Source organism: Sturnira hondurensis, unplaced genomic scaffold, assembly GCF_014824575.4.
Source record: "Sturnira hondurensis isolate 20B ecotype Veracruz unplaced genomic scaffold, ASM1482457v3 Scaffold0022215, whole genome shotgun sequence".
NCBI classification, from domain to species: domain Eukaryota; kingdom Metazoa; phylum Chordata; class Mammalia; order Chiroptera; family Phyllostomidae; genus Sturnira; species Sturnira hondurensis.
The window spans coordinates 14563756-14586759 of NW_028094846.1; the positions used below are offsets into that span (position 1 = coordinate 14563756).

The 23004-nt window shown below is 38.8% G+C and overlaps 1 protein-coding gene across 4 annotated transcripts in view; it reads right to left on the reverse strand.

Moving 5' to 3' along the window:
- Nucleotides 1–23004, reverse strand: part of KCNK2 (potassium two pore domain channel subfamily K member 2) — a 92386-nt gene that overhangs the window by 45444 nt on the left and 23938 nt on the right. For all 4 annotated transcript variants that reach the window (XM_037035149.1, XM_037035150.1, XM_037035148.1 and 1 more), the window contains exons 4-5: nt 4424–4584; nt 1766–1952 (exon numbers count right to left, since the gene is read on the reverse strand). In XM_037035149.1, the coding sequence (XP_036891044.1) occupies nt 1766–1952; nt 4424–4584 (348 nt within the window). The remainder of the gene's footprint in view (nt 1–1765; nt 1953–4423; nt 4585–23004) is intronic.

Genomic DNA, 23004 nt, shown 5'->3' on the forward strand with positions numbered 1-23004 from the left:
ATAGAACTACAAAACATATTCTCTTCCTGAAAATATTTAAGTAAGAAGTTTGGGTCAAGAAGCAACTGTAAATAATCAGAAAGGATAAAACTCTCCTAAAACTAAAGTCACCTGGTGAGTTGACTCTGGAAAATGTAATGGCACATTCCTACTATAATATTTGGCATGTTTTGCTAATACTCCAAAGTAACTTTTTTAAAGAATGGCTTAGTTTTTCAGGAGGTGGTCAAAATGATCCATGTTAGTACATTATTACATTACCTTTGACACAATTATAATCTATTTAAAACTGAAGTTAGAACGGTAATAGTTAAATAATATAACTGGGGGAAAAGAGAGTTGAAACGATAGAAATGTTAAGTCCTGAGAACTATAACAATAAAGCAAATAGCAGTTGAAATAACATATATAGATGAGAAAAAAAATTTAAAAATAGATAAAGAATGTGGACACGTTAGCTAAAGCCAAAAATATCATCTATAGCGGGTGAGAATTGAAAATTTAAAAAAATAAATATCTTAGAGAAAAGAAGTTTTTAGTAGCTAACAACATCTTCTAAAGTGTACATTTTTTTTTAAACTGAGACTTAAACAGGCTTAAGAAAAAAGAGCAAAGATAAGTTAAACTGAAATTCTTGTAGTGCTTAAAAAACTAAGCGGCTGATGTTAGGTTTCTGAAAATAAGCTGGGAATATAAAATTCTGAACAAGCAGCCACCAAATTTCTTTCATAGAATAAACGACAAATGTTGAACTGCACCCATCTGCTTACCTCCACTGCCATAAACTGACTTTTTTTTGGCTCTGTCACTATTACAGATTTAACTGCGTCTTCCAAAAACATCTGTTGAAGTCTGAGCCCCCATGACTCTGGAATGTGACTTAATTTGAAAATAACGTCCTTATAGATGTGTTAGTTATGATGAACTCAGACTGGACGAGAGCGGGCTTTTAATCCTGTTGGCTGGTATTCCTTTTTTTAAAATATGAGTACCATTCTTATAAGAAGAGGGAAACGTGGACACAGGAAGAAAGTCATGTGGGGGCCCACCAGGCCGCAGGGGACCAAGGACAAAGTCCCCCACTGTGAAAATGGTGGAGGGACTTGGTTTCTGGTCCCTGGAGTCGGCGGGTACCTTGATACTTTCCTAACCTTCTAGTTCCCAGCCTTGAAAGACACAACAAGACCCTGGCGCAGGTGTCATGTTCCCAGATGATTATGAGAACTTCTTGCCCTTTTGATAGCTTAAGGGAGTGCTCGAACTTTGAAAAACAACATTGTTTCTAGTTCCCTGCAGTCTTGCTTTAGGCATTAACAGTTTGTATTTAAGACAGCTGTTGCTTGAATAAATTCGCCATATGCCAGCAGAGCTATGGTCCTCTCCATTTTTTTTTAGTCCTTCGCCTCACCTCGTGACGACGCCTGCTGCAGCGGGCTGCGGCAAAGTCACGTGATGATGGAAGCGGAGATGGGAGTGATGCGGCTGGAAGCCAAGGATCCGTGAGGACCGAAGGCCTCGAACCAGGGGTTGGACAGAGGCTGGGAAGGATTCTGCCTGAGTCTCAGAGGGGTCACGTTACTGCTGGCACCTTGATTTTGAACTTCCATGAGAGAATGGATTTCTTTTGTTTAAAGCCACCCAGTGTGTGGTACTTGGTTCTGGCAACCTTAGGAAACGAATACAGTCACTTGGTTGCACGGCAAACCCCAGTGAAGTCTAAGGGCCAAGGGTTAGGACAGCAGGGTTGGTGCCAGGAAAACCTTACCTGCAACGTAGTCACCAAATCCAATGGTCGTTAAAGTGATAACCACAAAATAAATGGCATCCAGGGCACTCCAGCCTTCTATGTGCTTGAATATGATTGCGGGCAGAGCAACGAAGAGCACACAGCCGAACAGGATAAAGATGATTGTTGAGATGATGCGAATCTTGGTCTGAGTAACGTTCCACTTCTAGAGAAGGGACAGAGATAGAAAAGGGAGGAGGAATTGACGGAGATTAATGGAGTATTGGTGCATGCACAAAGCTAACCTATATGCCCTGTTGTCAGCAAATTAGCAAGTGAAAAGGTTGTTTTCTTCATTTTCGTGATTTTTTATTGTCTTTATAGGTAAAGACAAAATTGGGTATAACATAAATAGCTCAAAACACTCAATGCTAATAACGATGTCGCTTTTCTCTTACATGGGCTTTCACACAAGTAAAATACCCTCAAAAGTAAAATTACATCGGCTCTGAGAATACAATTCTAGATACACATCATTCTTTTGTTTCCCTGAACTAGTCTTCAAAGATTTCTAGTCTACAGGCATACAATGAATTGCTGGGCAAACACAATCTAGATATAACATGAAAAACAGAAAAAAGCTGAATCATTCATTAAATATTGACTACTGATAATTGGCAAAGTTACTCCCCCTCACTCCTGTCACATTTCCCAATCATTACGCAACGGATCAAAGTGTAATAGTAACAGACTTAAAGCTCACAGCTGATTCCCATGTGACCCACAGGCACTGTCTCTCTGCCCTGAGCCTTCAACTGTAAAACTCAACATGGCAACAACAATACCGGAGGGAGAGTAAGTCTCCAACAGCCCTCAGCTGCCGCTGTCATCAGATTGCCCGCCTTTTTTCACCTCTTTCTCTTTCTTATCAGGAACCTCCACCGTGCGACATTGAATCAAGTTCGTCATGAATGCGGTTTACCTCCCGATCTCCCATTGAGATTAATCACCGTACATTTTTCATCTCTAAATCTGCCCCACCTACTGGGAAAACTATAGGTCACAGCTCCACGCCGAAGAAGAATTACTGAGCTTGGGAGGATGCACATTTTCTAGAAATAAAGATCTATGAAACCACAGAGTGGAGAGTGGAAATAAAAGTTTTCCTAGCCTGCCATCCATATCACATATCCGGGAGTAAAACGAATCTCATTTGTAAAGTTCTCAGAAGCCTTTAATACTAAGTGCTGAGTCATGCCTGCTGGACGGTATTCACTAATATTAATGGCATGCTGGCACGGGATTTGCTTCATACGGTGACGCAGAGGAGCATGGAAAATATTACCCAGCATCCCGCAGGCACCTAAAACTCGGTTGAATAAGTGAACAATTTGGCACTACCGAGTCTATGCCCCTGACCCCACTTCCCAATGAATATGAATACAAAATATTTTTAACGTCAATATAAGAAAAGTATGACACCATAAAAAGAATTAAACTTCTGTTTTGGAATAACTATACCTACTCCATTCTAAATATTTGAGAGTGCACTTTGAACTTAAATATAAAACATAACTAATGCTAAAAACTGGAACTATAGTTTAAACGGAAAAACAATACTCAATAGTATTTCATCCATAGAGTTAAATGTAAAATACTTTGTTAAAAACTTTGTGAAAATATAAAATATTATTGAATAACCAATAAAATGTATTTGTAATAGTGATAACAGTAGTAATCATTTGTAACCCCATTTCTAACATAGGCATTTCCTGGATCCCCAATTATTTTCAAGAATAGAAGTTTATAATCATGTGGATACTATTACCATTTTTTACTCCAAATTCTAATTGAAGCATTTTTATTTTATTTATTTTTTCTATTGAATCCATGACCATGAACATCTCCATGTGCATTACTGTAGGTTCTACTGAATTACATCCCTTAGATAAATTTCTATCAATGACATTACTGAATTAAGTTGTATAATCACCTGCATTGTGTTTGCTATATATTTTTCTCTCCTTCACGGATGAGCTATTTAAGTTTACAATGATACCAGCAAGGACCAAGGGTACCAAAGTAGCTTATTTTTCTAAATTTTATTTATTTATCTTTAGAGGGGAAGGGAAGGAGAGAGGGAGAGAAATATCGATGTATGGTTGCCTCTCATGCATCCCTTGCTGGGAACTGACCTGCAACTCAGGCAAGTGCCCTGACTGGGAATTGAACCATGATCCTCTGGTTTGCAGGCCCAAGCTCAATGCATGGATCTATACCAGCCAGGGCCCAAAGTAACATTTAAATAACAAGATGCTGTCAGTCTTTACTAGCTATGTTAAGCTTTAACCTATATTATATCTGACTCTTACAGTAATACCTCATCGTCAGTATCATTATTCACATTAAATAAATGACAAAATGGAGAAGAGAGGTAGGAGACAATATAGCTGAAAAATTTGAACTTGTGACTGTCAGATTCCTACCTTTTAGTCATACTTTAGGGGTGTTCTCATGAATTCATTTATTCACTCAGGTAAGTATAAAAATAACTACATAGTGCTAATAAGAATACCTAGAAATTGCTACAGAAAATCCAACAATGAAAGTCTAACTGTACATTTAGAAGCTAACAGAGTGTAATATTTTAAGCGATTAAACAATAACTATAAGGAATCCAAAGGCTCCCATACTTACAATAAACGTATCTTCCACTTTGGCGATCCCTTTTCCAAATATGGTCCCTAGTTGATCTCCGACTCCAGCCAACAGAAAGCCAAAGAGGGGGATTCCCAGTAAGGCATAGATGATACAGAATATTTTGCCCCCTTCTGTGCGAGGTGAGATGTTTCCAAACCCTAAAGACGTTTAGAAAAAAAGAATTCAGCTGTTTATAAGAGTAATGGTTTAAAACACATGACTTCAGGGTTGATTCAAAAATTTGCAAATACTGCATCAGTCACAGATTCCAACTAGGTAAGAATCCCTTTGCTTTACATAAACTTTTAGTATATATATATATATATATATATATATATATATATTTATAATATATTTTATCGATTATGCTATTACAGTTGCCCCATTTCCCCCCTTCACTCCCCTCCACCCTGCATATCCTCTCCCACCCACATTCCCCCCTTTAGTTCATGCCCATGGGTCATACTTATAAGTTCTTTGGCCTCTACATTTCCTATACTGTTCGTACCCTCCCTCTTTCTATTTTCTACCTACCATCTATGCTACAGTAGATGATTGAAATGTTTGCTTATGAGTGTTTTATATTAAAATATATTAAAAGTTATGTATATTTTAATATAAAACACTCATAAGCAAACATTTCAATCATCTATTAGGTATAGCAATTGTTCCAATTAAACTAGGTAATGGAAACTGAGGCAGCAACATAGCGATAAAGCAAATATTTCCATTAAACGTACTTCTGTCTCTCTATATTGACAATTTTATTGGCAATAAGGCTTTCATTGCTATCTACTGCAAAGAATGTATTACCTTAATGGGCTAAGATTTGGTGGTCTTAATCATACAGGTTCTCCTCATAATGTTTCCTTCTTCTCCTTCCTTCTACTCAGTCAGTTTGGTATTTATTGCTAGTCAACCCATCAATTGAGGGTTTTCTTTTAATGTATCTAACCTTCAAAAACTTTGCCTTTGTTTCATTAGCTTTTGTTCTATGAATATAATAATTATATTCATTTCTTTGTGGTTTTGGGGGGGTCTTTTACTACATATTAACTCAATTTCTTGAGAGAAGTCCTATGCTTCCATTATTTAGGTGAATTTCCTCAAGTGTGTGTGAACTCCTGGCTATATTTTCATCCTTGTAAGCACAGTCCAATGCTACATTGGTTAGTGTCCATGACTGAAATGCATTTGGGGCGGAGCATCATTTCTGTACCCTGTCCAAGAATAGAACCTAACAACTTCAACCCCGTCCTGTGCTCCAACATCAGTAAGAGAAGCATCACAAACAGCAGGTCCTTGTCAACTCAGCAGGGTGGACTGTTTTGACAGGAGTTTTCTGATTTTTCCAGAGTCCTGCTAAGATCCAACACTGTTCTTTGTTGCCTCTCCAGATAAATAACTACATGGCTTGAGGTGGGGCAGGTATCTGAGTTACCCTACTCCATCCCATTTTCTCTCTTTGAGCAAGAGGACAAATATCTTCAGTTACATCCGTAAGAAGTAACCTACCTCCCGGAAGGATCAGGATCAAAAATACATAAACAACTTTGTTAATGTTGACTATGGCATCACTATAAACAGGTTCTATTGTCTAAAATATGAAAGTCTAGCCGTCGAGGGCTCCATTTGATCTACACCATGCAAGTTAAGAGGGCGTAAGGAGCAAGAACTTCAAGTTTTCATCCTTACTGGCTCGGATTCAGCCTGGAGGCTAATGGAACAGCTTCAGAGAAGTGGGCAGAGAATCTCCCTAGGAAGACTGTTCTCATCACCGATAAAGTGGCCCCAAATCCAAAGAGAATCGTAGATATAACATCTACCTTTCATTGATCCAAAAATCGAGACCATCCCTTGTGGCACCATGGCCATACTGCACTTTTACTATCTCAGTACCAAAGTCAGCAGAAGGAAGACGGAAGGGAGTAGGGATGAGCGAGCCTGATGGTTCTTGCCTGAGTGCCTTCAGCTTCACTGTCCAAATAGTTCTCTCACCATCATTACGCGGAGCTCTGTGGCTGCACCTGTGCCCTGGAACGTCATTCCTCCCTCAACTACCTCTCCCCAGCACGCTCACACAGAGTGGCCCAGCGGTATTCTGATGCCTACAGATCACCCCACATTTCCCTGGGTGACAGAATCGAGTGGCCTTTGTGGGGACAGGTGATAGTTTCTCATGTTCTCTTCCCCTCTCCTCCCTGTATAAAGAAAAAGCAGACTACCCTCCGCAGAGTTCCCGCATGTTCTGACCAGTGAACAGACACTGGTTAGAAATGATTCGATGCTGTTAATGGATTGATGGGCCTCAGATGAACTGTATCCATTGACTAAGCCACGGTTTGTCAGACTTTTAAATATTAATTTCTGTGACTGTCTGGACTTTCTGGCCCTTTTCCCTGGCCAGTTGGCAGCATCTTCGTTGCCTCAAGGTATGCCAGACTCTTATAGCAAGAAGAAAAGAAAAAGAAATAATATTAAGTTTTGGGTTCTTTTAACTCCTAAACGAATGTTATTCCCACTCAAAATGTTCCTCCTCGAGAAAGCAGCTATTAGTTTATGATATTGCATGTGCATAGCAAGAGAGTTTCCAAAGAGCTTGAGGACATAGGCCAGATTGAGGAAGGATGGGGAATGGCCTGGGAGGAAGTGAGTTAGACCAGAGACCAGAGGATGGCAGCGGTGCTGGGGGGTGGGATAATAAGGATAATAAGGATAATAAGAGGGGTGCAATGGTGCCCCAGAGCTGGCTTGAATTTCAATGGTTAAATTTTAAGGAATCTTGCAAGTTAGCTGACTTCGCATTCGTAGCTTGAAATCAGCCATAGAAGAATATATTTTACACTGCAGAAATTAGTAGGCACTACAATTTAGGGCTTTTCCTCTCTCTACCACCTACTATTTACCAACACATAAAACAGAGTCAAATGTGAGACTGTGCCATTTATTTGGACGGAAGCCAAGCCAATACCCGTAAGCCAACTCTTGGCATCTACATGGGCACATCACAGAGAATAGCCATCATCTCTCCTTCATAGCACTTTCAGGGTAGAGCCTTCTAGAGACCGCTGCTGTAAAGCCCCTGCAGGAAGATCACTTAGCAGAAGGCTCGTATATGCCACCCCATCTGAACAGCCTCAAGAGGACGGTTCATTTTTCTGACATAATTTATTAATACTACAGATAAATAATGCTCTCCCTAAGCACTGTAAACATTTGTAGTTATTTAATTATTTGTGTCAAGTGAATTAAACCAGGAAGCCATTAGACTGGAGCAAACCCAAAGCTATGGTAAGCTAGCAAGGGCTCCAAGGTCAAGAAACCAAAACCTATGGATAACCAATCACAAAGAACCAACTAGGCTTTCCCAAAGAAGGCAACCCCCTAAGCTACAGCCAATCAAAGGATGTCCTTGCTTTGTTTCCACACCTTCTCTATAAAAGTCTTTCTCTAGCTCCTATAAGTGGATCCCTCCTAAAGACTTCTGGTTTGGCACAGCCCAATTCAAATCTGTTTTTGCTCAAATATACTCTTAACAATTTCTGATGTGCCTTGGTTCATCTTTTAACATTTGCAACAATCCATTTAACATCTATCTGATTTATTTTGTATAGAGATATACACATTTATCCCCAAGTAGCTTGCTTCTTATTATAATTGACAACCAATAAATATTTCTTGACATAAACCTCACAATACTTTAGAAAGATGATAAGGATAAAGAAAAACATACACGCGAATATGTTTCTGTGGAGGAACTCATAAAAAATTAAGATAGCTCCTCCATGAATGAATAAATTTACTACTCCACGATCAAAATAATCACTTTTAAATACTACAACTTAATGATGATTCTAAAATTCACCTAGAATAAAGTGAACAATAACAGCCAATAAATATTTAAAAGGAAAACTAATATGAAGTTTACTTCCAAATTAAAAAGTTGCTATCTATAGTTTTAATTAAAATTTTGTGGCAAATTCATAAATGAAAATAGTAGAAACACTGGAAAGGTTCCTGGCGTGTAAATGAATTTAATATTTGATAATGTGATATTTCAAGTGAATTTAGAAGTTGATTATTCAATAAATAGTAATGGGGCAAGGAGCAAGCTACTTGGAAATAAATCAGGCCCCACTTCACATTATACACTGAATATTATCACGTGGATTAAATGATCAAGTATTTTTAAAAATATGATCATAAAATGTTACTAAGACAGGAGAGTACTTCTGTAAGCGTAACTCCTGGGGCAGAACCGTAAGGAAAGTGAGAGATAAACATGACGACACAGGAACATGACGATGCTGTATGTGGGATGAAGAGCAAAGACACCGTTGAGAGGCCGATGCTTTTGCTGAAACACTGAAGAGAGAACCAAATATCCAGAATGGTCCTCCCAGGCTTCCTCCTGAAGCAGCCTGACTCCGGCATGTTTGACTTGTGATTGGCCCTGACTTAGTCTTTCACCACAATTATTGAACCTTAGATTGTTATTTCAGAATGTACCTGCTGCTGGAAAGCTTCAAAGATTCACCATGATTAATTAATAGGCCCAAAATACCTTATTGGGTATTGTTGAGTATCCTTGGGATATTTACTGAAAGCCACTCAAATGGCCAACTTTCACAAGGTCTAATGAAAAATGTCAGGCTCACCTGTAATAAGCAATTCTTTTGAATAACAGCAGCCTCTCTCTCTCTCTCTCTCTCTCTCTCTCTCTCTCTCTCTCTCTCCCTGCCACCCCCATTCCCCCTCTCCTCTTCTCTCTCAAAAATCAGTAAAATAAAACGCCTTATAAAACATTGGGTTGGCATAATTTTGGTCCCATGTCACGGTTGCTTTGACCTCTGAAAGAGCCAGCCTTCTGGAAAGTGGCCAAGGTAGGTCCATTCAAATGCTAACACTATGTAGAAAGCAGAACTGCTCTCAAAATGTAGTGTTTAGGCTTGGAAGGTAGAACAGACCCAAGAAGAACCTTGAACTAACTCTACACCTGGACAACTATACTCATGTGCTTTATTAGGAAATTCAGCAAGGACCCAAGTGTGAACAAACAGTGAGAAGTCAAAGGAAACGAAAAAGAGAGTGGAATTTAAACCATCCTACTAAACATGAGCTTCTAAATGAAAATCCATAACTAAAGCAACAGCTAAACACATAAATATAATCAGCATCTAAAACAGGAATTTATTCCAAATGAAAATTTTACGGGACAGCCTGAACTAAGTTTTGAAAGAGGTATAGTGGAATATCCAGAAATTTAAAAAAAAACAAAATTTATATTAACATTTTCAATAAAAAGATATGAAAATATGAATGAGTGATTAAAAAAGTGAAAAAATAAAAAATCTTAGAAATCAAACATATGAACTATTTCTTTAAAGAAATAAAACAGGTGAAACAGACTGATATAGGTGAGAAAAGAACCGGTAAATTTGAAGGCAGTCCTGAAAAATTCACTTGGAACATGACAATGAAAACAAAAGGGATTTAAGCCCTGGCTGGTGTAGCTCAGTGGATTGAGCACAGACCTGAGAACCAGAGGATTGTGGTTTGATTCCCAGTCAGGGCACATGCCTGGGTTGCAGGCAGGTTCCCTGTAGGTCATTTTCCAGCAGGGGACGCACGAAAGGCGACCATACATTGATGTTTCTCTCCCTCTCTCCTTCCCCTCTAAAGATAAATAAACTTTAAAAATCTTTAAAAAAGTAAAAAAATAAATAAATAAAAAGAAAAGGGATTTAAAGTAAACACATAAAGGACTAGTTAGGACACAGAGACACAGAGGATCGAGAGGCCCCAACAGCCAATAATACAAGTTCCAAGAGAAGTAAATGGAGTGACTTGCAGGGAAATAATATTTAATATGTTGTTAGCTAAGAGCTTTCAAGAATTGAAGACTTATGGATACATATATTGAATGTGCACTCAGTTTTGAATATGATAAATAAATATAAATCCACACTTAGGCATATTAGAGAGAAACTGAAGAATATAGAAAAAGATTTCTTACAAAGAACAACATATGCCCAATAATAGTCATTGGAAATTAATGGAATAATATCTTAAAGTACTCATCAAACCCAACCATTACCCTGAAATTTTATTTTTTGCTTAACTATCAGAAGAGAATTGAGGGTCTTATTTGAGCATTTTTCAGATGTACAAGGTGCAGGCAACCTTATCATCCAGGAAGAGGTCACTAAAACAACTATCTAGGTAGGCGTGCTCGAGAACTTACATGTTTCAGGAAGGAAAAAAAAAAGAGAGCCCGGAAGGAAAACATACCATAGGAAAAATAGAAGTGGGCACAGAAAAGAGGAAAAAAGCCAGAAAATTTAATGAACTATTAACCACAAAACACATATACACACACAAACACATAAACACCAAAGTAAACAACTGGCTACAGTATGAATAACAAGATGGATAGGAGAATGAGGAGGTTGACTAAGCAAGTTCAGCAACATTTGGCTAAAACACTAGAAATACAAAGTATTCACTAAAATGGGTTCCAGAGTAATGAGAACCACTATCAGGCCGACAAAAGGACAGGACAGTAGGAAAAAGAAGCTCTGGCCGGCTCTCATCCAAATCCTGGAGGTTTGCAAGAGTAACTGAAGATGTTTCAGAGCTTGGCCCTCAGATGCTCACACACAGCTTGTTCATCGAGGCTCCCACCGAAACAGTGGTGTTAGCTACAGGAAGATGTCCCTCCTTGGGCTGTCTCATCATCCTCTGGAATCTCTTCTGCACAAAGGTGATATTTTCAGTTCACTTCTGAACAGCACTTTTCCTTTAAAAAATAACCAGACTAGCTTGTTTCCTGTCCCTCCCTACGGCAACTTGGGTGAGTGACTCACAGATAACCGTAGTGGCAACGCACTTCACCTCGCCACTCTCCTTTGATGGCCTCTTCCTTTAAGACTTCATGGACGGTCTTATAAAGACTTCCTTCGTGGAGCATTTTTTTCCTAGAAGCCCCCCTTTCCCCAGCCCCCACATGCTAGATGGAGTGCTAATCCCTTTGTGTGCATACTTACTTTAATGTCCCCAACCCTCTGAGCCTTGGGTACAGCTAACTATTCCCACTGCCTGAATGCAGAAGCTGAGGCTTACTGAAGTGAAGTACTGTGTTCAAGATTAAACGTACCAAATGTTAAGGTTGGGATTTCAAAAGCAAGCATTGGGGATCCAGGCTATAGAGAGTGTTCCTCAAACTTAAATGGGTTTCTCAATTATATAACCACAGAGTGTGGACCATACCTGCCCATGCCGTCTATTTCAACTAGTCACACTGGGAAGGAATCTAGAGGTGCGTGGAAACAAATGTCTCAATTAAAATAACTAAATCAAAGGACTGTTCTGACACTTAGTTTTTACTTAAACGGCCAGACTCCGCTTTGGCTTAGAAGCCCTGCGCCTGCGGTTGAAACAGTATTTCACCCAATGGCTCCCTTGCTCCCTTTACTTGCAACTGACATAATAAAATCCTACATCACACTTGTAAATTTGCAAATTTGAGAAATCGTGTTCCTTAAGTTGTGTATTGAATGAGTTTCCACCAAACACTTTTGCTAACAAGACATAACTGCAGCTGAAGTGGAATTCCCTTGCCAAGGAACTTTGCCAATGAAGGACAGTAATAATCGATCTGCGTATTGTTTCCTACCTTCTCCAGCTCTTTCTTCAACACATTGGTTTGCACCCTATCCCCTTTTCACCTGCGCTAACATGCGCTTGGTAAGTGGGGGGTGGGGAGGAGAGAGAGGGATCATGAAGGCAGAGCAGGGGTAACAGTGAATTTAAATAACACTAGACGGTCACCCACCATCCCGCTGGTTGACAACAGCCTGCCACAGCGAACAGGACATAGAAGAAGTGACACAGCTCATCTCAAGATCCCCACTTACACCTCACAGGCTACTTCCTGTGCGAACACCGCATTTCTCTGTATTTCATTGCAAGTGTCCAAAGATGCGCAATTTTAATAAAACATGACCACTAAATGTTGGCCAACTATCTTATCTGAAGCTCAAGCCAATAAACAATAAACAGATCTGTTCAAGGTGTAATGAAATAATCCACGTAGAAATGGCTGTAAATTCAGGTGCTATTTAGCGGCCCCTTGGTAACCGATTCTTCTCTTACCCCAAGATAACTGATGCTTCCCCACCTACTGATGGAGATTGTAAGTCTGGAATCTGAGCTCCCGTGATAATGCAGCATTTGGAAATCATACTCTCGAAGGGTTTTCCTATAGGAACTCCAGTATGATTTGATGTATTCCTGCTCATACTCGGCATCAAACAATAAACCATAGAAGTAATAAATTAAACTACACTATTTATTGGCAAAGATTTTCTCCTTGACCAATTTTGGTTGGGCGGCCCTCAGCTCTTTCTCACTAAAGCCTTGTGATCCCGTGGCTTTCCTCGGGAAGTCTAATTCCAGCAAGAGTGTTGCTAAGTCAGGCTAGCCAGAAATCCCCATCCTCAATATTTGATCGTTCTTGGATATTTGATGAGGTTTCTCATCTGTCACCACCACCCAGGTGATATCCGATCAGCCTCATGGGCCTTCAGCAAGAATCCTATTAGGTCATTTTAGCCCAAATCCTCCCTTACCCCTAATGTTTCCCTTACAATGTGCAATCCACTGACGCTACTTCACGCTCCTTGGTTATAAATACCCACTTTGCCTTGGTGAAGAGTTAAGGCCAATCCCTCTCCCTTGTAACAAAATTTCGTTGCAGTATCCCTGACCTTTCATGATAGTCCTGAATAAAATTTGAACTGCTGGTCTTTAACAGTGCCACTGAATATTTTTTATTTCACACTATGAGCAATAAAATGATTAAACTATGCAATGCATCTATCATCAAATTACCCTAAAAGTAATATAGTAGATATAATAAATACAAATTTTCATTTTCGTTTTAAAAAGCCAAATCTTGGTAAGTATTAATCTGAATTGTCGAGGAATGCTATCTAGATTCGTAATATTCAGATAGCAAAGAATGCTATGCTATCTTTGGTTTGTCATATTTTTCCTCCATTGCAAACAGACTCATTCAAGTTTATTTTCAGGTACAGTGAGGGCGATACAGCAAAGTTGTTAAGACTGTAGGCTCTTAAGCCCCAAAACATCTGGGTTTGAATCCTAGCTTTGCCATTCTACCACTGAGAAAATTACTTTAAAAAAAAAAAATCTCATGGTGCCTCAGTTTCTCCATTTGTAAAATGTCATCAGGATGAAGTGAAATAATACACATAAAGGAACTAGTCCGGTGCTCGGCACGTGGTGAGCCCACGAGTATTGATTGGCCCCTTAACATCACTGTCTTCATAAATAAAGCGTGACTCAGGTAGCGCCACTGACACTCAGAGTAAGTGTCCACTGCTGATAAAAATAATGCTGGTAAAGGCAGTGCTACTTGCTGCTACTCCCCTCCCCCCACCCCCCGAAACATGATTGAAGTAAGGAGAGTTGAGCCAACATCCTTTTTCATGCTCTTAACTTTGCAGATTTCACAGGAACAAAACAGCGATTACCAATCAAACCATCCAGAATGCAAGTGCTTTCGATCACGGCGGTTCACCCAGCCAGGCAGGTGCTGGCCACACGCCGAATACTGCCCTCGGCCTGGGCAGCGCTGAACGCAGTAACGGGATCACAGCAAACCCTGTGTTTTTTGAGCACCCATTCTGACATCCCTCATCGGATCGCTAGACAGCCTCTCGTCTGAGAGGACCTATTGTTTTTCTGTATTCACAATACAAAGTACCACAAAGGAGGGGGAAAGGGCATCTGAATTTCTCAAACAAAACCCTAAAATATAAAAGTCGAAATGGCCAATCGAATCCTAACTCTATCATTACACATCTATGAAAAACTAAGGCCTAGGAAATTGAAGTATTGATGATAATTAGGTAGCATAGGTTGAAGAGATAAAATGTGAAGTTTTCGATGGTTGAGTGTCTATATTTAATACAATTTAACTTGAAATTACAGTGCAAGGAAGTATGCTTGCTCTGGCTATTACTCTCGGGCAGTAATTCAAAACTCAACTGCTGTCAGTGCGAGACAGGAGGAGGGAGGCAGTGTGACAGCCAGCCCACCTGAAAGGCGCATAATTACCCAGGCCCTGAACTTGAGTGATGGAAGCTGAGGCTGGGCCACCACAAGCATTAAGAGTCATCCGTTAAACTCAGTTTAAATTCAACATCCGCTAGCATCTTTCAGATTCATCTCTAGCCTGAGATTAGATTCCTCTGCATTCTTTGATTTTGACAAATTAAATATCTCCAAACTAATTTATTGGTGTATCTTATTTTTCATAAGATACTTTGTAAAAAAAAAAAGCTAACAATGTACCTTTATATGTTTAAAAACTATAATCTCGATATCACAAGAGTAAAGCCAAGTAGCCTCAATATCATTTCAGGTTTCCTCACATAATGTAAGGGCAGATATACTGTATGTAATTTGATATTGAGGAAACGAAAGAGAGATATTAACAAATTACTTGTAAATCTCTCAAAAGTAATGATGCTATAGTCCCTTCACCTAGAAAGGTAGAGTCTTACCACGAAGTCTCCAATCATTAGGGGAGCAAGATGAATAGGTGTCATCAGTTCAGTTAAAATTTATGGTATAAAACATATACCTTACTCTCCTCAATACGTGATGCAATACAAGTCAGAGGTCACAAGCTCCAACATTGCAGCAAGGATCTGTGGGTTTAAAACCCTGTTAACGCTGTACACTCACTTTATAACCTAGGTCCATTATTTAACCCCTCAATACCTGTGTTTACTTATCTGAAAACAGGCCTAAAGATAGCAACTACCTTATAGAGGTATTATAAGGATGAACATTTTTGACATACGTAAAGCCTTTACAATGGTACCTGGAACATACTAAGTATGTATTGTTTGCTCTCCAGCCTGTCCTATGCTGAATTAGGTAAAAAGAATGTGTGGCCCCCATCCCTATTCTATGTACTGTGCATCCATAGATTAGAAAAACAAATCCCAATGGAAAAAGTAATGCAGAACACAGGAAAAAAAACATATTCAGACTCCCAACTCCCACTTCCAGCCTATTATTCTGGCCTATTTTCCTCTAATACAATCAACACATTACACGCTACATAACTTACCTCCTTATTTAGTCTCTTGTTAGTTTTCTGGTCTATCGATTTGATGTACTCCAACCACCTAGAAACTACTCAATAGTCACTCAATAAATATCTGCTCAGTAAAAGACTGGATGGTTAGGAAGAGCATGTCTCTGAAAATGGCATTACTGCAGGACCCAGACAAAATGTTTGCAAACCACAGGAGAGCATTACACATCATGTCCATACTTTGGAGCCTACAGCCAACAAAAAACGAATTCGCTAGACCCTAAAGGCAAAATTCAGGAAAGAAAAAGAGATGGGTCTGGCAATAGTGAAAGGATGCTGAATGTCCAATTACAAAGCTACAGTCTGTACCCTAGATAACGGAAGAGAAGAACTGAGATAGTAGAAAATCTAGTCAGTGCTGCAGTGCACAGAGTATAAAAGATTTTCCAGAACTGCAGAAAAGAATAAAGGTAGAAAAAGTTTTAAGAGGTACATGATAAATAAAGAAAAGAGAACTGAGAAACAACATAAAAGTGGTCAGTGTCCCTAAAACAAAATAAACGAAGCCAGTGCCAGATTTAAAAAAAAAAAAAACCTCTAATCTATAAAAGTGGGAGCGGGGGAGGCAGTTAAGGAAAACAGGTTACCAGTAAAAGAAGGAAAATCAGGCCAGTGTCAAACTCCTCCTGTGTAACAGCAAATGACAAAAGAAAAACAGAGAAATAGCTACAGTTGTGACAAGAAAAAGCTGCGATCCAAGAATTTTATCCCTGACCACTGTGCAGGCAAACGAAAGCCATTTGCAAATACGTAAATATTTATTCCACTCACAATACAAAAATTGGCTGAAGACAGTCTTTGCAAGAAGAACACTCATAATATCAATAAGAATGCATTTATATGGCATGCTGCATTCTTTTTCTCCCAATTTAAGGGGCACGTTTGGGGTCTTACACTGCATGACACCACAATTTAAATGACAGCATCATGCCGTTTAGAGAAGAAGTGAACCAAACCTCTTTTCCTTTACAAAAGGAAAACAGCAGCATGGAGGAATTAGCAGCCATTATAAATGACAAGTATATTAAGCAACGACTTTCTATATGTTTGAAGTTCATATTTAAAAGTCTGAGTTCTATTTCTATCTTTTTAATTTGAAAAACGAATAAGCCATTCAGTGACAAATATCTTATGCCAACAAACCCACATTTATAACATCCGTAAGGATCAGAGGATCAGCATGTTAAATATCTCTAAAAATCAGTCATCATGATATGAGAGCAACTACGCCAAGCATGTATAGGAAAATTAGTATAAGAAAACCTGGTCATATCTAGTTATTTTCATTTTTTATATATTTCTGCATTTTTCTATTTTCATACTAATCACATATTACCATATATAAAAAGACCTATCCGTATATTACAAAGTTTTGATATATGAACTTGATAGAACAATCATAATTTTTTTTAAAAAAGCATAGTGAAAAAGGACTATTAAAAGTGGTACTAGGCAAAATAAAATACATAAATATGAGTATATTTATTATATATGTTACACAGCATTTAAATACCTAAGGCAGCATGTTAGTGACAACAACTAATGGTCATCAAAAGGATAAAGATATGACATGTTCTTAAATTGGAATAATACGCAGCTGCTAAAACAATGAAGCAAATCTTCAGGAAGTGATACAATTTTCAAAATGTATTATGTGTGCACATAGTAAGGTAGGGCAGCTTTCACTCGTATAAGGGCCATGTACATATTAATTCCACATACATACTTATATGCAAGGTCTATCCGGAAAAAGTTCAACCATTGTTAATATAACATGAATGGTTCATGTGACATCAATGTAACCTGGCAGCCAAGGAGAGTGGACTGGAATGCACATGGGTGACCAATGACGACTTCACTGTACTAGTCCATGGGACAGCAGACGTCATTAGGTGAGCATGTGTGTTGTGTGGCCACAGAATTCAAAATGACTGAGCACGTAGAGCAACGAATCTGCATCACATTATGCATTAAGCTTGAGCAGTCCTCCATTAACAGAATGGTTTCCATCAGCAGAAACTATTCCGATGATTCAGAAGCCTGGAGCCATGGGCAGCTGGTGATTGACAGCTTCATCGCAACAATGCGCCTGCTCAGGCATCAGGCCCTGGGCAGACTGTTTTGGCAAAACATCAAATTGCCCAGGTGACTCAGTCCCCCTACAGCCCAGGTTTGGTGCCCTGTGACTTCTGGCTTTTCCCCAAACCAGAATCACCATGGAAAGGGAAGAGTTTTCAGATTGTTGATGAGACTCAGGAAAATATAACAAGGCAGCTAATGGCAACTGGGAGAACTGTGTGAGGTCCCAAGGTGCCTACTTTGAAGGGGACAGAGGCATCATTGTCCTGTGTACAAAGTTTCTTGTATCTTGTATCTTCTTCAATAAAGAAGAGAACTTTATTTTTCATATTACATGGCCCGATGCCTTCTGGGCAGGCCTCGTACACAGACAATTTCTAGAATAACAGCAAGAAGCAGTAGTGGTGGTTGACCCTGCATGGAACGCGGGAGACTGGGGGTCAGCTGCAGGGGCCTCACCTGTCACTGAATATTTTTATTCTGCTTATTTGTTTCTCATTTGTGTGTTCAGTTATGTAAATGTACTCCTTATTATGTTTTTAAGGAAAATTAGACAGCATTGGATTTCAAGTAACCATATCATTAATTCCTCACTATTTGCACGCCCACTATTGCCATGTAAAAGAATATGATTTATTTTCTACATTGACAGGCAAAGCTCCTATCTAAGGTTGCCTTGATTTATGTATTTTTCCTAGAGCTTCCACGAACTTGGCTATTAGCATTGCACACCTTCAGACTTTCAGCAAATATTTATAAAACTGAACCAGGAGACACTGTAGGAAGACCAAGAGTTCAAGTGTGATTTACAATCAGGTCCAAGCTATTTTTTCTCTTCTGGTCATTACCCATAATTAAAATGCCTTTATCATAACAACTTCCTTCCCATTATCAGAAATCCACAATTTCATCCCCCAAATTTGTCCCTGCAAAGAGTATGTTGACTTCGTTCTCTGGCACTTACATTGCATTTCCTTGATTTTTTCCCCCAAAGTCTGAATTTGTTAAACACAGAATGTCAAGGATAGAGATTGGACTTTAGTGTCCTAAACTACAACATTTCTCATCATGTTATAGTTCACAGTCTGCAGTAGCTTGATGGAATTGAGAATATTTGATGCTATACTATCACTCAGCTCAGCAATAAGATAAGATCTTTTTTATTTTTAAGAAACAGTTTCACATGGTTTTCTTTCGAGCTCCCTCCTCAATCCTCTAAGTCACGATTTAATCTGCTTAAAGGACACAAACATATTGCTACTGGGTTTCTAATGTGATTCTTTCTCTTCATTTGTGAAGTGCCACAAACATTACACTTTTCATCACTCCGAAAAGCAGAATTATTCAAGCCAATAGCTTTAAAGCCCTATGAGCATTAAGAACTCCTACGAGAATTTGATGCACACTGTGGACCCTTTCTCCAGAAGACACGATTATGAACCATTAAAGCTTATCCACCCATCTTCTGGGGGTTTACAGAAATAAAGTCACAAAGCTTATTTCAACCTTTACAGAACAAGGAAGAGAAAGGGAGAAAGAAATACAGCATATTCTTTTTTAAAAAGATGAATATTATATACTTAGTAGTTCATTCAACATTATTAAATATATTATCCTTTGCATTTTCATAAAATCCTATAAGATAGCAAGCCCATTTATTATCAGTCGCCAATTAAGAAGTTATTTAGACAAGTCACTGGAAGGAAACAACTCAGAAAATAGCTCAGTGATGTAGTCGAACTCACACAGGGACTGTATATTAGAATCAGGACTCCAACCCAGGTCTTCTGTTTATGAATTGCATTCTTTTTCTTTACCTTACCCTTTTCTGTAGTCCCTGGCTGGGACTTACGAACTTTTTCTATAAAGGGCCAGGTAGTAAATATTTTCAGCTTCGCAGGCCATGTGGCCTCTGTCGAAACCGCTCAACTGTGCCGTCAGCGCAGGAAGGCAGCCAGAGACAAAGCGAAAAGAAATGGGGGTGGCTGTGCTCTAACAAGGACCTAACAGGCGGCAGGCTGGGTCATGCCCTCGGGCCACAGTTTACTGACCCCAGCGTTATGTTGTCTCTACCTCAAAAACAAACTCTTTTAATTTATTTTCCTAAATGGTTTGAATGTTTTTATCGTCATCATTTTGGCCTTGGTAAGTGATCATTACTAAAATACCCTACATGTCCATGGAATCCCTAAATAATACCATCAAGAACGGCAAAATCTCTGCAAAAAAAAAGCTCAGATTATAATTTTACAAATTTATTCCTAGTCTGAGATAATTTCCCTGATGTAACCACTCTCTATATAGGAAGGTAGTTCCAGAACATAATCAACATCAATAATACAGTAGGAGCCAAATTCGTTTGAATATCAAATAACCTTAAAGGAGGGTATTCAAAGCTTTAAGAAAGAATCTATTTTTTCTCGGTTGATATCAGTAATATCAACAAATGTGCAAAAGATAATACTGGCTCATTTTCATAAAATAAAAAATAATAATAAAACCAGCTTACTCTAAGTTAGTATACTACCATTCAGTGTACAAATTATTTTCACATCTATAATCTTATTTAACCTTCACATCAACTCTGACCACGAGAAACGCTTGCCCCATTTGACAAATGACAAAATTAAGGATATGGGAACTGTGATCTGCCTGAGACTACAACCCTAGCTCGCAGCAAAGACAAAATTAAGCTTAAATCTTCTGAAATGAAATCTGACCTTCCTTCACCTGTGTCACTCCTTTCAAAACAACAGGCAGAAATGTTTTCCCTCTAAGCTGTACTTTGTAATACTAGGCTAACTGTCTGCATGAAAGCATATAACACATTATTTAGGTGTAGTTTGATATTTATTAGGAGGTCAGTCTGCGCTACATTTTAGGCAGTAAATTAAGTTACAGTATAGTTTCCATTAAGGCACTTACAAGCACCATTGGAAATACCTATTAATATGTGTGTTCTTTTCAAACACAAGCTATCGAGGCAGATCATAACTTATTTTATACCCCTTCTTTTCTTTTTTCTTTTCTTGCTGCTTAGCATCTTCACGGAGGAAACCGGAGCACAGAGCGGACAGGTGTACCATCCATCTGGCCCATAAGAAAGATTGGGAAGGAGAAGTAGTTTAAGATTAGGAATCAATGGGCGTCTCTGGATGACCTATGACTTTCATTGTTCATATTGTCAATACAGGGTAGGTTTTCTGTTTGAGAACATGAAACTGAGTTTATTCTTGCATTCTTGTATTAATGATTGTGTTCTTTTCCTACAAACCTGTGTAAACCTCCTATTGCCTCACCCTGTATTTCCCCCAATGGGACATCGGCATCAAGAGTTGGCTGCATGGAATTCCTCTCCATTCGGAATCAGTCATGTCTGCATTGAACTTGATGTGTACACAAACCACAGTACACACACACGACCCCCATTCAGCGCAGACACTTCTTCTGTAAATATCATGCTACAGTTACAGTACCACGTAAATAACAACGCCAATTTTCCAAGAGTCAGATTGCATGAGTCTAAAAAAAAATTTTTAGAAAGGTTCAGAAATATGTAGTGTAATTAGTAGCTCAAAGCAGACAGGCCCACACAAATGTTACTACATTCCTTCCTTATCAAATGAAATACTTGAGACAGTTACAAAAAGTATTTTTCTGATAATCATCTCACCTAGTTTTAATCACACCCAGAGCCATACCTGCCCAGCTGATGGCCAGTCAGATGTTCTATAAAATCTATACTTTATGACAAACAGCGCTGGATTTTACGAAGGGAGGGAAAGACAAGGAAAAATCGTTTCTGTATTTATCCAGGGCATGAAATTCAATGATAATTCTTAGCTTCCAATTTTGGGGTAATTTTGTTATCACAAAATTTGACAGATGTTAGGGCAAATTTTTCAAAAGTATGCAGAAACTCAGTAAAGTGTCTTTTGTTTCCGAATACAAGTAGTCCTGACTTGAACACACCCAAGATCTGAATGACTAGTATGCTGATACCACAGCCAGCCCTCTCCCACTGGGGCTTCCAGTTTCTCATAGAGCTCTATTCTCTTGCTCTGTGTTCTCCTACAAAAAGAATTAAAACAGCTTTTTCACTCCTGAGAGGATTACATTCCTAATCCTTCCAATAAGCACAAGATTCTAGGATGCTGAATACTAGGTGCTCTGAATTGAACCTCTGTGTCACTGATGCCACAGACATACGTAATAAAAACAGAAGATGACTAATCTAGCTCATGACTGCTTGGGAGTTGACAACACTGTTAGTGCACTATTCCAGCTATACTGCCTACCAAATTTAATTCTGAACTCCGGTAACTTAACTGCCATTCATAAGACATAGCCTCTGAGAAATTCATTGTAACGTAGAAAATAAATAAACCTACGTGAAGGTTTTGAATGGCAGGAACATAGGTTGTTAGTAGCCCAAGATAGGTATTATTTCCATGAATTTAAGTGGATGGGAAGAGAAACAGAACATCAAAAACCTAAGACAATGTCTCAATTTCAATTGCCAAACATCAGAGTTACATACTTTGGAAAAATCAACACACACTTTAAAAAACCAGCACAAGGAAATAAATGCAAGGAGATTGTAGAGTCGGGGCTGGAAATCGCCTTGCAAGATTATTTGCCTTTCAGGCTGCCTCCAAGAACCTTAACTTTTCTTTAACATGGGTTTCCAAAATTCAATATGCAGTTTTCTGAGAACAGTCAAGAAAGAGACTAGTGAAATGCCACAGAATTATGGGTGTACTAAATTAATAAGATAACACCCAACCACCAAAATTGCAATGACATCATTCCCTGGGAAAACACTTACTGGCTGATTCTACACCACTGCTTCAAGTACATTCAGTTCCAAGTTCAGACGGTGGCTCCTTGAGATCACAAAATTGGACCAGAAATAATCAAAATTTTTCCCTCACCCTTTAGGTTGTAGTTTTCTATCATATCCAACAGCCAGGTCCTAGACTCCCTGCTGAAGATATGTGTGTAAAGCTTTACAGCTTACAATATACCAAAATTGGCCTCTTCTAAAAAGAAGATAAAAATGTGGAACTATTTGCTAAAATTACTCCAAACCTTACATTTTTTCCTGTTTTTTTTTAATTTAATTTTATTTTTCTAATCATTAAGCATTTTCCTACATAGGCAACATATGGGTACATAGGAAATCTGAGACAATTGTCATGACAACATTAGCAATTCAACCTAGGTGAAAGCAAATTAGAAGTCCCCATGACTGGTTCAACACACAGGAAAACTAAACATAGAAACTGCATAACTGAACTCAATG